Genomic DNA, 15180 nt, shown 5'->3' on the forward strand with positions numbered 1-15180 from the left:
TCCTTCCTTCAGCCTGGTTATTTCTGGGCAACTGCTTCAAGGAGTACCATGGATCAGGGTTGTCAGCTGGGATATCGTGACATGCTGGGCGATGCAGGACAGCCTGTGCCGTGTCTGCCACGTGTGTATGAGCAGGCACACATCTCATGAGGTCTTTGTATCCCTCTGCCAAGGGTGAAGGCTGCGTGATGATACGGGGCAGGAAAAATGCAGGTGGGCGTGAGACACCACAACCGATAAAAGATAGCGCTGGCCCATGAGTGGCTGTGAATAAATGTATTATGAAAGGTAGAAAAGGGTTTCTGACTATCCTACAACACTTGTATGGGAGAGCTGAGGACGGAAACAGAGCTAGTCTAAATACAGACCTGGCGTCATGTATAAAATGTGTTGCAAAATGATTTGTTACAGAGCAGCCACCTGGGCTCACAGACCCGAAGTGTTTTCAATCCCTTTTAGAATCCCACGAGAAAGTTAAATTATTAGGGCAAAGAACACGCAGCGAGTTGAGAAACAGCATAATTAAAATGTTACACTGAAAACAAAACAGTTTTATCTTCAGATAGGAGGACACAATCGCAAACAAGCGAAACGGGGAGAGATAAGAGCTCCTGCTCCTCACTTGGAAGATGCTACTGTGAAAATGGTTTGAATTCAGTTGTTTTTTTCACACCTTTTAGAGGTGTGCAGCCTGCTTTTTGAACTGAGGTTTGGAAAGACTTTGATGTTAAATAAATTATCTCAGAGAGTGTTGGTGTCAAAGTGATAAAAATGTATTTTTCGAGTTTTTGCCCAGTCTCTGATTAGTGCTGGTGCCCACCTCTCTGGGCAGCTTCCCAACCCGTAAGCATCACTCCTAAAGGTAAGACAAAGCTCCATTTTTCTTTCTTTGCTTGGCTGCTTTCTTCCCAAATTTCATAACAATCTCATGATCCTTTGTGTGCATTCTTTGAAGTAACACATCCTTCTGAAAAGACTTGTATGCCTATAAGATGTATGATAATCGTTAGGGAAGCACAAAACTGCCCATTTTTCCAACAACGCCTGAAATGTGTGACACGTGCCCACATCTTCATGAACATTTCCAGCTATGTGCCACCAAAGCAATGCCTATGGAGTGGTGGGATCAGCTTGTAACTGTACTGAATTTCATTGTTTTAGTCTATATACTTAGAAATGCATTAATTTCCCTTCCTCCCCCTTTTCTTTTGTACTTGCCAGTTGCACAGGACCGTTCATTCCTGGGATGCTCAGGTTAGTCCTCGCTGTGTTTCAGACCTCAGTTGTGCAGTCTTGGTCTCTTATGTCCACACTTAGCTCATATTTTAGTGCTCTCGTCTCCTCCTCACTTTAGCTTTCCTTGGAAGCATCTTACTCCCTTCCTTTCATGTTGACAAGGGATTGGTACAATCACCCATGATTGGGTACGTTTAATTCTCCTTTTCCCAGTGAGCAGGTTGGAATCTGGTCTGAAGGGATTTTTTATCATTAGTTGCAAAACTCTGCTCATTGCTACCTGTGGCGCTGAAAATTGCAAGCAGGGCAAGGAATTTTTCTTCTCCACCGATTAAAATTAAAACAGGGCACTTAAAGTGATCCTCCAATTAAATAAATGCTCATATTTGAAACTGTAATGGATTCAGCTGCCTCGTGTCAGCACACTTGGACTTCTCACAGGTTTTTCTAGCAGAAAGGGCTCAGGTGGGGTGTTGGGAAGTGTCAGGTGTGTTGAGTACTTTGCTGGTGCCCTCTGACACTGGCTGTTAACTCCAAACAGCAGGAGAAGCATGGCCAAAGAGGCTGAGCTGCTCTGAGGTGCCATTTCCAAGTGTGGGGTTAGGTTACCTCGCTGCTCTCCTCACAGGTAGAGACTGCTCGCCTTATTTTAAATATCTTGAACTGCAGCATCAAGCATCCCAAACGTTCCTTCTTCCAGGAAGCCCCATGTTGCCAAAAACAACCCCAAAAGCCAGAAGTGAAGGTGAGAGGAAAACCAGAACATAACGCGTCTGAATGCTTTGGTTTCAGGAAAACGCCTCCACGTCTGCCTGGAAGTGGTCACTGATTTTCTAGAACGTCCCCAAGGATGGAACAAGACCTCGCTGCACTGCCTGGGTGTTTGATTGCTTCTCTTCAATGCCTGTTTCCATTGGCTTGCGCATACACCTTTCTACTTACATAGCACACATCATTTTTTCCATCCCTTGTTTGGGAAGTGCTCATCCTTCAGTTAATGCGGAACGGCTCGCTTGTTCCTTAGGCTGCCAGTGGCTGCAATACAATGAAGTCTTGTGGTAGGGGAAGTGTTATTTTTACGTTATCTCAATACTAAAGAGTTAGGCTTGGGAGAATTTCCTTACTTTGACAGCAAAATTTGGTTCCAGGTTTTTAAGATGAAAGGTAAGAGTAGAACACAGTAGATTGCTCCAAACCCATTAAGCAAACACACCTCGGAAATGTATTAAGCTAAAATTCATGAAACTCATGTTTCTGCCTGAATTCCGGAGGTGTGACCTGTGACAGCTCTGGATGTTTGAATGTCCTCAGTGGAGCAGTGCTGGCTGCATATTGCTACGTGAGACCAAGGGATAATAAAAGCTCCTTTTAATAGCCTGAGCACTCAGAGCATGACCGAGCTTTAAGAAGTCATTAAGGATCACCAGGCAGACTCTTCCCACGGCACCTGGAGGGGACATGCACCAGAGGTGCACGACGTGCTCCTGGCAGCAGAGGCAAGCCACAACCTGCCGTGCTGGTGGTGATGTGACAACCTGGGCTTAATGCTTTGGGATGCAAGACAAGGAGGTAACCAGCACCAGATCCTTCCCGCTGCTGTGAGTCATGTTTTATACCCAGAAAAGTGATTTGTCAGCTCTGTCCCACTGGCCTGTCTTTGATAGTGACTAATGGTGGATGCCAAGGGGGGGGAGAGCACAGAAACAAGCTGAGTGTGTAATTATGCTTCACCCTAATGTTTTCCCAGCTCTGGCACTCTCTGGGTCAGAGGCTCCTGGATCCAGAAATGGAGTTTTACTGTTGCCCAATTTTTGTGTCCATTGATATTCTCAGTTGCCTCTTAACCTGGGAATCTGCATAATACCCACAAAGTCCTACAGCAAGGAGTCTCTTGGGTGAAGAGATGTCCCCTTCATTTTCAACCTTTCCATTTGTTTTCCTCCACCCTTGAATTGAAATACTCTGGGAACATCACAGCCTCATTCACCTTTTCCATGGCTTCCAGGTTTCACTCCTGTCAGGCTTTGGTTAACTCTTTTATGAGCCAAGAGGCCCAGTGTGCTTAATCACTCCTTGCAGGAAAGCCGTTCACTAGCTTTGATCGTCCTCTCAGGCTAGGAGAGCTCGTTAAACTTAGCTCTATAAATTGTGATGACCGCCCAGACAAGCATGACTAGCATTTTAGCAACTCGCTACCACCCTGTGTCGGGCTGATAGATGGAGGAAAACGCCACTGAGTAAAGCCTGGGATGCAGGAAGAGCAGAGCGACCCCTGAGAGCCACCTCTGATGCCTCCAGCCTCACCAGACTCCCAGGCTCCACAACGAGGATGTGTGAGCTCATTGTAGGGTTGGTGTCTGCAGAGCATGGTCCCACACACCTTCACCTTCCTTCACCCCGCCTCGGATGACGATGTGTCACAGGGCACTGGCAGCAGATGGGACACACCGCTCCTGACCCTGCACAACTCCTGCATCCACTTGTTCCTCCTTGGGCTGCAGGTGCTGGCTGTCCCCAACTCCACGTGCCACCACCAGTTTGCCACCTCCTATGGAAGCCCAGCACTGGCTGTACAACCACTGCCAAGCAGAGAGATGGGTCAGGTCCCCTTGGGAAGACACCTTGTCTTGGTGTGACTTGTCCCTGGAGGCACGGCCTGTGCGACTCCACACGTCCCCAATTTCCACAGCACTGCACATGGCACTGAAATTGCTTTTCCACTTCCTGACCCATTTTGTCCACTGTGCAGAGGGTTTTTCCCAGCTGTAGAAATCAGGGCTGTGGTTTTCCCTATGCCCTTCAGCACATTTTGCACAGGGAAGGCAAAATTCCTTCCATCTTGCACAGGGAAGGCAAAATAAGAGTTCGCTTCCAGGGTCACTGACTTCATCTGGGAAATCATAAACAGCTGGGATTTTAGTCATGGGGACGTATCAGCCACAGGTAGGGAGGACCTGCAGAGATGGGAGGGTGCAGGACATCAAACAATGATTCTTAAAGTGCAAAGTCAATATTGGCCCATTGCCTGGCTGGGTCCAAACCCACAAATGTTGTGTCTGGATCTGTAGTTCTGATTCAGATGCATCTCCACTTTAGATACAATTTCACCCAACTGGGTTTCCATCCCAGTGCAAACAGTAGGTGATCTCTGCTTGCTGTGCTCCTGAGGTAGCCCTGCTGTGGTTTGCAGGGAGATTTTTGTGTGCACCTGAGCCCCAGGCCTCCTCTTTCTCAGCAGGATTCAGGTTTGGTGGTGGTGGTTATTCAACAAAATGACTTCCCTTGGAACCACAGATTTTTCTATCATGACTGCTTAGGAAAATATTATTCAGCTAACTTGCAGTGCAGGTCCCAGGTTGCATTAGGAGCTGGGATGTGATAGAACACGATGGCAATGAATCACCAGCTCCTATCATGTTTTATTGTGATGTGTCAGCTGAGAGAGCCGGAGAGCTTTAGGTGTTTCTACCAGCACAATTATGAAACAGCTGCTGGTTCATGCAGAGATTACTAAGTTTTTCCTGGGCTAGTTAGCTGATAGGTTCAGGTCTGTGGTTTAGCAATGTTTTGCTAAAGTTGCTAACAAGGAGTTGCCTCAATTTTCCACCCAGGAAAGTCATCAGCCTCTTGTTACCATGGGTTAACCTTGCTCAGGAACTGGAGCCATCAGGAGGAGGCTGCCTCTCCAAGCAGAGAGGATGGTTTGCTTTTATTTTAGGGCTACTTTCTGCTGACATTGACTAGAAAAGAGTGATGAGACCATCACCTGTCGTTGCTGTAGAAGTAAGAGTATGAAGGCTTGACTTGGAAATTCAGGGGGTTAGAGACTGGCCCTGTGCTTTTTGACTTAATCCAGAGAGTGACAGATGCCTGGAGACGGGCAGAAAAGCTCACAGGACATTTTAGGTCAGCTTTTTGTTCCATTTACTGATGGCTGCATTGCTGGCATGGTGCTAACCCTCCACACAGCCACTAAGCAGCAACGGACAGGATCCTTCAGGATGCTGCACTTACACGGGGCATGGAACTGTGTCTATGGGATGTAGCAGGTGATGGGTCACAGTGGGTGATGGAACTGGTGCTACTGGAGGCCAGGATCCTCGGGACATGGGTCTCAGTCTCCTCCACCTCTGCTGAGACCTTCAGCCACCTGCTTTGCCTCCTGCTGAAATGCTCATGGCCAGGGTGGTGCAAGCAAACTTCCTGGCTGGCCAGTTTGCAAGTATCTGATCTATGTGAGCTGCTCTGGAGTTGGTGTTTTGTTTTGTTTGTTTGTTTGTTTTAATTATTATTATTATTTTTAAATGTTTAGGTGAATTTTGATAGTAAGGACAGCGGAGACACATGTGGGGCAGGTAGAAGTAGACCTGTCCCCGCTGCCACCACTCTGTGACCTCCCCTGATGGTGACCATTCTGCAGCCCTCGCTCCCTTAGCCCTAAGTCTCCCTGCAGCAGAAAAACTCAATTTAGTCAAATGTTCTGGGGCTTTTTTGTTGAGTGTCAATAAACAGTGACCATGCAAGGGTTCGGCCTCCCCTTTGCTGACACCTCAGTGTCCCACCACGAACCCCTTGCAGCCCTGCTTTGAGGAGAGGGTTTGCTAACAGGGCTATAAATGTTTCACAGCAGGCCTCTGGGGAGGGATGCTGAATAATGGAAATGTTAACAGACCTTTCATTACAGACCCTATACATCATTACTTAATTTCTTTGCTTTCGTCTCCTGTTTTTCTTTCCCCTCCCTCCCCGATCGATAGCGCTCATCCTGCTCAGTGAACAGACTTGATACTGTTTTTATGGTGTGAAAATTACTGTTGCTTTGACTGGCTTCTATTACAAGGTGACAACGCTTGGCAGAAAACAATGAATCTTCCTATTATTTGGAAAATAAATGTGATTTATGGGACCGGCAATCAATAGTGGTCTGCGTCTTGCAGTCAGAGTGCTTGCTTTCCTGAAATAAGGCTTTGGAGTGTGAAAGCTGTTTGTCTGGTGCCGCTGAGCTATTTATAATATATATGTATTAATCTCAGCTTTTATTAAGAATTTTTCCAGAGGTGATGATAAAGAAAACATCTATTATCTTTTTAAAGGTGTGAGGCCCATTTGGAAAGCAGCCGAGCAGGTGTGAAGCTGAGCGTGCTGCCAGGGCAGGACACGGCACCACGCTCTGAGATGCTGGAGGGAGGAAGAGGAGGAAGAGGAGGAAGAAAGGGAAAGCCAAGCACCGAGCACCTGCCGTCGCCTCCCTTCACTCGAATGAGAAATGGTGGTCAGCACTGAGGATTTGGTATTAAAGCTCCACAGTGCTGATGGCAAAAAGCAGACCAATTTAACTGCAGGGAAGCAGAGCTGCTTTGCCTGACAGCTGTGTAAGACTCTACTTAGAGATGTTTGGGGACACCTGTGAGGCTCTTCCTCCTATTTTTTTTCTGCTTGCTCTTGTTTTTTTTTTTTTTTTTTTTTTTTTTTTAATTTATGTGGGCGACTTCTGCTCCCAGATCTCACAAATGTGGGTCCTCTTCCTCTGCTGCCTGTGCTGAAAATGTCTCATGTTTCTTGAAGAACTGGTGAATAAACAGCTTACCTACCTGCTGGGTCCTCTCTTTTTTTGTGTCTCTTTTAAGCAAAGGGACTTAGGGACCTCCTCATCTTCTCTCTCTCTCTCTCTCTCTCTCTCTCTCTCTCTCTCTTTCTTTCTTTCTTTCTTTCTTTCTTTCTTTCTTTCATTCATTTTTAATGAGATGTGGTCTCCACGTCCCCTCAACTCTTGGTTTACTCCAGGTAAGCACTGCATTAGTGGTCATTTAAACTTCTGGTGTGTTTATACAGAGGGTGTTGTTTGGCTGCGTACGTCACAGAATCACAGAATTTCTAGGTTGGAAGAGACCTCAAGATCATCGAGTCCAACCTCTGACCTAACGCTAACAGTCCCCACTAAACCATATCCCTAAGCTCTACATCTAAACGTCTTTTAAAGACTTCCAGGGATGGTGACTCCACCACTTCCCTGGGCAGCCTGTTCCAATGTCTAACAACCCTTTCGGTAAAGAAGTTCTTCCTAACATCTAACCTAAAACTCCCCTGGCGCAACTTAAGCCCATTCCCCCTCGTCCTGTCACCAGGCACGTGGGAGAACAGACCAACCCCCACCTCACTACAGCCTCCTTTAAGGTATCTGTAAAGAGCATTAAGGTCGCCCCTGAGCCTCCTTTTCTCCAGGCTGAACAAGCCCAGCTCCCTCAGCCGCTCCTCGTAGGACCTGTTCTCCAGGCCCCTCACCAGCTTTGTCGCCCTTCTCTGCACCCGCTCAAGCACCTCGATGTCCTTCTTGTAGCGAGGGGCCCAAAACTGAACACAGTACTCAAGGTGCAGCCTCACCAGAGCCGAGTACAGGGGGAATACAACATACATCAGCACCACCTGCAAGTAACTACATTTTAAGCTCAACCCCAAGCTTTTCCCCATAACTGGGCTTTCTGAGCCAAGGAAGAGCCCATGGCAGCAAGGCTGACGTCTCAGCTGGGCACGGGGACCCCAGGCCCCTACTGGAAGATGCCCTGGGAGAGCTGCAATGCCCAAGCCCTGTGACACTGGAGCTGCTCAAGTGATCCCAGTCCTGAGGTGGAAGCTTTCAGCCCCTGGGGATCCACTGACAGCCCAGGAGATTCGCCTGATCCCCAGGCTGTGCTGGGTGGGTGGTGGAGCCCTGGACTAGGCTGCCCAGAGGCTGTGGGGTCTCCTCCTTGGAGAGCTCCAAAAGCCGCCTGGCCATGGGCCTGAGCACCCTGCTCTGGGTGGCCCTGCTGGGGCAGGGGCTGGGCCCGAGGGACCCTGAGGTGCTGCCAACCCAACCCAGCTGCAATTCTCTGACCTATTACTGGTACACAAAGGACCAAAGACCCAGGAGACCCACCTCTGAGTTACTTCCCTGTATAGAACTGACCTTTTCAGGAAAACAGAGAGATTTTCGTTGAGGTGTTTTGGCAGAGATGAATGTTCCCAGAGAAAGCAGGTACATCAGATGGAAAGAGGGTGATCATTAATTTTAAGAAGTCAATTTTCTATCAAGTCAAGTTTCATTTTGGAGATGTTTTGCTGTCTGTTCCTGCTAGCCTTCTTGCTCTGCTTTGGGGCTGATTTCTGGTCAAGCTGAAAGTTGCATTGTTCTCCACAGAAATAAGTATTCGTGCCTCCATATACACATGTAAATGTACCTTAAACATCCTTCTGAATATTTTCAACTCCTTTTCTTAGGCCAAGAGGATGGATTCTGTCCTAGCAGCTCAGAGGATGAAACAAACAGCATCTGCCTTTATCAGATAGTCTTAAAACACTGGAATCAGCAGTTTTCTGAACACTTCAGTGCAGAGCCTTTATTTTTTAGGCCTTTGAGTTTACATTCAGGTAGTGCCAAACACTGGGGTGATCTAACCCTGATTTGTGCCTCCATAATAGAGGTCCTTTGTTTCATGGGCGAGGGGGGAATATTATGAAAATCTGATCTGCTGCATTATGTGGGGCCATATAATTTCGTTTAATAATGCTTGCAAGGAGGTTATGATCTCATGGCAAACCCACAGCGTATCTCACAGAGAAACACCCAGCCACAACCGGGATGGTTATCTGGCTTAGGCATCACCTCTTACAGAATGTGCTCCCATTCACTCAGCTCCTCCAGCAGCAGCATAGTCCAAGCGACTGCCTGCCTGTCTGTCTGTCTGCAATGCCCTTACATCAGGCTCCCATTCAGGGAGACAGAAGCAGGTAGGACCATCTCTGGCCAGGACTAACCATAGGATTTGTGATGAGTTAGCCGTAAGTAATGGGTTTCAGTGGGGAAAATACCATAAGTACAACTGCCAGGGTAGCTATAATTATACACACTTTGATAAATATTAAACTATGGACTATTGCCAAATGGTCTTGAGCTGGTGTGGCTTATTTCTTAGACTTGTAAGAGGCAGCATATAGAAAGAGAGCTGTCAAAGTCAGTTCACAGCTGTGTTTCCTTATCTAAAATTAGAGCCCCAGGACACAGCTGTATTCTTGTACTCCAAAGATTAATTTAAAACAGATATGATACGTTTTATATCAGGCTCTTCCCTTCTGTCTAGGATTTTTGTCATGTGTGGATGTACTTATTGCAGGTGTAGCTTTTCCTGCTGTCCCGCTTCAGAGCTGTCACTGGCGTATTTGTGTGTGCTCACCTGGCTCTTGGTGCAGGATTCAGCACTGCATGTTTTAGTGTTGTATTTCTAGTGACAAGTACCATTACTGGGATTATACAGCGATAATACCAACAGAGGCAGTCTGAGGTAAAATTCTGGAACTATTTAAGGCTTCATATGTAACATAAATAAGCTAGTATTATGTATGTCACCACACTGAATCTCACTTTTAAAGGACATTTTATAGTGATCAGGAAACAGAATAGCCAAGTAAGAGAAGTAACGTTACTGCCTCAGAATCCAGCCAAAATTATTTGACACCTTTATCAGGATGTATCCTGAAATGGTTTCCCTATTTGAATTATACCTTGTAGAGTGCAAAGTACTTTTCTGAATGGAAAACAAACTTTAATTTAGCCCTAGCAGTTACTGTGTTATTTGCACTGGAATGTATAGATATTCAATGAGTTAAATCATGATGTATCCTTCCAAGTGCAATGGTTAAGAATTTCCATCAACCTACATTACCTTAAAGCAGCCTTACCCAGCTAATTTGTACTACTGGAAATGTGGCACACTTTACTGTGATTAGTTAATTTGGATACTTACATAGTAAACCTTCAAATCCTGCTATCATTTATGAGCCTAGAAGGTGCTTAGCACCACTGAGCTTAATGTACTCCTGTCAGGTTCCCAACTTCATCAATAAAGCAGTGCTCTGCTTTTCCCTTAGGAAGAAGATGGCGTGTTCCTGACTCTTTAGGTCAAGTTGAAGCTGTTACTAAAACGCTTTTTTTGGCATCAGCCAAGAGCTTTCTCTGTTGTAAGCTATCTCGTCCCCATTTTTGATACACCTGAACTTCCCAGCACATTAGCCTAATATTTACCAGCTTTCTAAAAAGTCTGTCATGATTTCTTCTTTAGAATCCTTCTGGTCTTCTGTAATTCCTGGGCATCTGGGGCTGCAATATATTAATCTGGAAGCACGGGTTTTACTGGAGGAATCAGCCCTTGCAGATACGAAGTTCAAAGGTGGAAATTTGCTGGAGTGAGGGTAGGCTGGAGGCAGAAGGTGGTTTGATGTATGATACATGGCCATATTACAAGCCTAGCTCTGTACTTCAGAAGAAGGCTTTCATGGTTATGAGAGTAGCCTGGGATTTAGGGAATCTGCATGCAGGTCTTGACTCTGCACCTACCTTCCTGAACCAATCTTACAATGGTTACCAGCCAGCCTCTCTCTGATCCCTGTGTATAAAATAAGGTAATTTAATCCCTCTCTCTTTCACTTCGTTCAGACCATTTAGCTTGTTAATTCTTCAGAGCAACACCTCAATCATGCCATTTCATAAGATGAGCACACAGAGAAATAACAGTGGGCAGTGCAGATTAAACAATCCTGTAGTTTATAAAAATGGAATTCAACCTATACTCCACTGTACTCCCAATATAAAGACAACACATTTCTCTCTCTCCCTGAAATCTGAGGGCACCAGAAACGGAGGTGGGGACATCAGCTGAGTGCTGTGCTCCACCCTTCTGCCGGTGGCTCTGGTTGCTTACCCTCCCATTCTGCCTAATGGTATTTGCAGTGCAAGTATTTGTACAGTGACAGCCATAGCTGAGGGCTTTCCCAGAGATAAGGTGCTTTATTTCACTTCCTATCTGCAAAATAATGTAATTAGTTTATCCCGTGTTTGTCAAGAGAAAACAAAACTGAATAGTTTAAATGGTATTTGGAAGAACTGCTATGGCAACACTTCTGCCCTTTGGCACAATTCAGCCTGTAAGTCTTTATCCAGCTGCTCCTGTGCTATGTCCGCCACTCCGGGATGTGACACAGAGCAGGGCTATAGGAAGAAATCTTCCTGATTTAGAGAAAAAATTCAGCACATCCATCACAGGAATGTTATTCTACTCCTTCCATTATTTATCTCCTGCATTTTTAACCTGCCCTTTTGGAGGTACTCACATTTTTGGGGCATGGGTTGGTGCAGAAGCAATGTATCCCATTCTGTCCTGGCTGTCCTTCAGCTCTGCCCCCAGCATGCTGGATGTGAGTCCCACTGGACTGGAACAGACCTGTGACTGTCCTCTGTGAAGGCCTTAAGTATATTTTCCCACTTGTTAGACAAGCCTAATGTAACCCTGACTGTCAAAGCCAACTAGTTTTGTAAAAAGATGTTGTAAGATCTCAAGAATCCAGAGCAAAAGGAAGAATGTTTAAAAAGGCCCCCAAAACAGCTACCTTTAATGGAATTAGATAGCTTATCTAAATAAATAAGGAGCAGCTATTTCTTGTGGAAAAAAAATCTCAGTGATTTCCCCTGAGGTAAAATCAGTAGAGCAAAAAAAAAGTCGTCGTCTAAAAAAAATCCCTCACCATAAACCCAAGGGGACTTGTCAGCTCCACGGCAGAAATTGGAGAGACCACTCAAGCAAGAAGAGGATTAGGCTGTCTCCTATCAAAGCATGCATGGACTGGATTTTTACAGCAACTTAAACAGAAAGTATTTTTTTTATTATTCTTTTCTTCTTTTTACTTTTTTTTTTTTTGTCTTCTTTTTCTTTTCTTTTTCATTTCCAGCTGTGGTAAATATTGGAAGAAAAAATATATTCAGAACAGACCCTAAAGTAAGTACAGACCCTAGGTCCATCAGCTTTAACTAATAAATCTGCTCTTCTTGGTGCATTGACCCTGAAGTCAGTCTGAAACACTTCTTCCTTTGGTTAAACCTTTGAAGTTTGGTTAAACCTGTGAACCATGTGCCATGCTGCTGAATTTGGAAATGAGCTGGCATGGCTGGAAGAAGGGAAGGATGTAGCTGGAGATGAAGGGGCTGCTATGAAGGACCTCTGAATGACCACTTAGCAAAATGGAAAACTGAGCTGGAGTAACTAGGCCTCCCACAGAAACTTAAGCCTGGCTGTTTTGCCTCACAGAGCCTGTATTTTGCCTCCGGCTTAGTTTCTGGGGCTACCAAGCAGATTATCCAGGCTGATGGTGGGGCATGGGTAAAACACCCAGAACAACTACTTGGGATTGTGAGGCCTGCTACCACGAGTCCAGCCTCCTAATCCCCTCTGACCTGGGCTTCTGATTCCAAACACATCACCGCTCAGCTATTTTGAATCTGCTTAGGCTTCCAAAAATACCAGGCATGCTCTGAGAGCACTCACATTAGCACAGCCTCCGCCGGGAGAGTGCGGCACCGAACTGCCTGCCTGTCGCTGTAGGACAAGGCCGCTCTGTTTACAAGTACCAGAAATTGGGGAAATTGTTAATGAACTATGAATAAATGAATCCTTATTAAGACTCCATTTTTTTTTTCTTCTCAGTGAACCTTCAGCTTTTCAAACTGGGTCTTTCCTGAAGTGTGTAGGTGGCTCTAAGCATCATGAGGAGTGGATTAGTTTTATTGCTCCTGGATGGCCCTCAGCTCTGTCACAAGCCACCTTGTTGCTCTGCTCCTCTTCTTCTATGACAAGATCCTTCCAGGGACGTTCTTCTCTAGGCTCCATCCAAATCCAGCCCTCTTCTTTATTACATCAGCTTTTTAACTTGGGCAAGTGACAGCTTTCAGAACCTCACCTCCATCTAGTTCATCCCTTGCTTTACCTATTATGAGGCTCCTGCTGTCATTTTATAGTAAACGAGGCCAGGGCAGCATAACTGGGCACCTTCAACTGGCTGTCTTCAGACCTGCTGGTGCACTGTGTGTTTGGTGCCTGGTCCTTCATCGTCACACCGTGACTCAGCTCAGCTCCTACTCTCTGCTTTTTGTCTTTAAATAATTTTCCCCTAAAGAAAGAGAAAAAAAAAATGGTTTTAATTTGGTGTCTGCTTCTAGGTTTTCTATTCACTCTTCTCAAAGCCATTCATTCCAGGACAGACACAATTTTCCTTCTCTTTTTCAGACTCAAATTCGGGAACTGTTGAGATAATGTGTCTTTGCCTTACTTTCAGCTATAAAACCCTTGCCACTGTACAAGTGTCTCCCTTTCATTTTCTAGACAATTTTTTTCTTGCCACTCTATCACCAGCTGGAGGAGAAGTGTTATCTCCTTCCTATGGGTAGGGCATGAAGAGATAAAAAAGCAATTCCAATGCCAAAGCTCAAAGTCCACCTGCCCAGCCTTCAGCCACCGCTGTTCCTTGACTAAACTTGACAGTGTCCTAAACCCACAGCCTCCTCTCTTTCTCCGTGGAGATTTCCCTCAACATCTGCAGTGTTTTCACAGCAGCTCAGCACCAGCATGCCACTCTCTCACTCCCCCTCCTCAAAGGAAAAGGGGGAGAAAATGTGATGAAATAAAAAAATCATGGGTTGAGATGAGGACAGGGAGATCATTCACCAATTAGTGTCACAGGCAAAGCAGACTCAGCATATGGAGATTAATGTAATTTACTGCCAATTAATAACAGACGAGAGCAGCGAGAACCAAAGACAAACAAAAAACTTTCCCCCCATCCACCCTCTTCTGCATCTTCCCACCAAGTGGCATGGGGGAATGGGGACTGGCGGCTGTGGTCAGTCCTTGACGCTTCATCCCCACTGCTCCCTCACAGTCCCTCTCTGCCCCTGCTCCACGCGGGGTCTCTCCCACGGGATGCCGTCCTTCCCAAACTGATCCTTCAACAACTGCTCCCACACGGCTCCATCCCATGGGGTCCATCTGCTCCAGCACTGGTCCCCCACAGGCAGCAGCTCCCCCCAGCCCCCCTGCTCCTGCGTGGGCTCCTCTCCACCGGCTGCAGCTCCGGCCTGGGGCCTGCTCCTGCGGGGGCTCTCCATGGGCCGCAGCCTCCTCCAGGCCACATCCACCTGCTCCACCGGGGGCTCCTCCAGGGTATGCAACATCCTTCAGGCCATATCCACGCTTCAGTCAAGTGGCCATAATTCCCACCTTGCCTAGTTCTCCTGTTTAAAAAATTCTTGACTGGGATTTTGTAGACCAGTAAAACCTTACTTGATTCTATTGCTGGCGAATAATTCTGATGCCTGGGAAATATTTTACTGGTACCTCTCTTGCCCCTGGAAAATCCATCCATATTTTATAAACTTAAGAGAAAACCAGAAATTTGCCAGTTCCCAACTGTGGGTTGTTCTTTGTATCTCACTTTTGGAGCATTGCCAGAAGCTCTCATAGGTTCTGAAATAGCCATTAGTGATGTATACACGGCTATTTCAGCGTAACGTATGGCTGGGGACAAAACATAGGTGCATCAAAATAATGGCTGCTGATTTTGCTATCAAAATGCTCTTTGACCTTGACCCTTGGCTGGAAACCACTCTATTCAAGTCCCTTGTCATCTCTTCTTTTTACTTGTAATATGTGTTTTGTGTAGCCTTTATTACTAAGGACTGGTTACAGATTTCAAAAATGGGGAGTAAAATCACACAACTAGCATGACACCCCCAAACACCAATCTGTCAGCTAGGTTTCTTATGGGAGCTACCCACTCTTCACATGATCTCAGCACCTTCCTACTGACAGAGCATAGGAGTAGAACTAATATTAGAAAGCATCAAACTTGCTTTTACTATAGGATAATCGTATTTAAAACCACTAGCCTAATCCCCATTGCATTTATTTGATGAAACATGAGCCTTTGGTGTAGCACAGATACCATTTTTTTTTTTGTGTGAAAGCATAGATTCTTGCTTAAAAAGATTTATATGATATTAATGACATAGCTACATTTAGATTGCACGAATCAGTATGTGTCATAAACTGCTTGAACACTCGTTAAAACTGATAAATTAAACAA

At 45.8% G+C, this 15180-nt stretch overlaps 1 protein-coding gene across 1 annotated transcript in view; it reads left to right on the forward strand.

Moving 5' to 3' along the window:
• DNAJB6 (DnaJ heat shock protein family (Hsp40) member B6) overlaps positions 1-6778 on the forward strand; it is a 66996-nt gene extending 60218 nt beyond the window's left edge. Inside the window, exon 10 of the mRNA XM_084281977.1 lies at positions 6330-6778. Coding sequence (XP_084138103.1) covers positions 6330-6367 — 38 coding nt within the window. The 3' untranslated portion in view covers positions 6368-6778. The remainder of the gene's footprint in view (positions 1-6329) is intronic.
• Positions 6779-15180: the final 8402 nt, after the last annotated feature.

Source organism: Netta rufina (assembly GCF_964035555.1).
Source record: "Netta rufina genome assembly, chromosome: 2".
NCBI classification, from domain to species: Eukaryota; Metazoa; Chordata; class Aves; order Anseriformes; family Anatidae; genus Netta; species Netta rufina.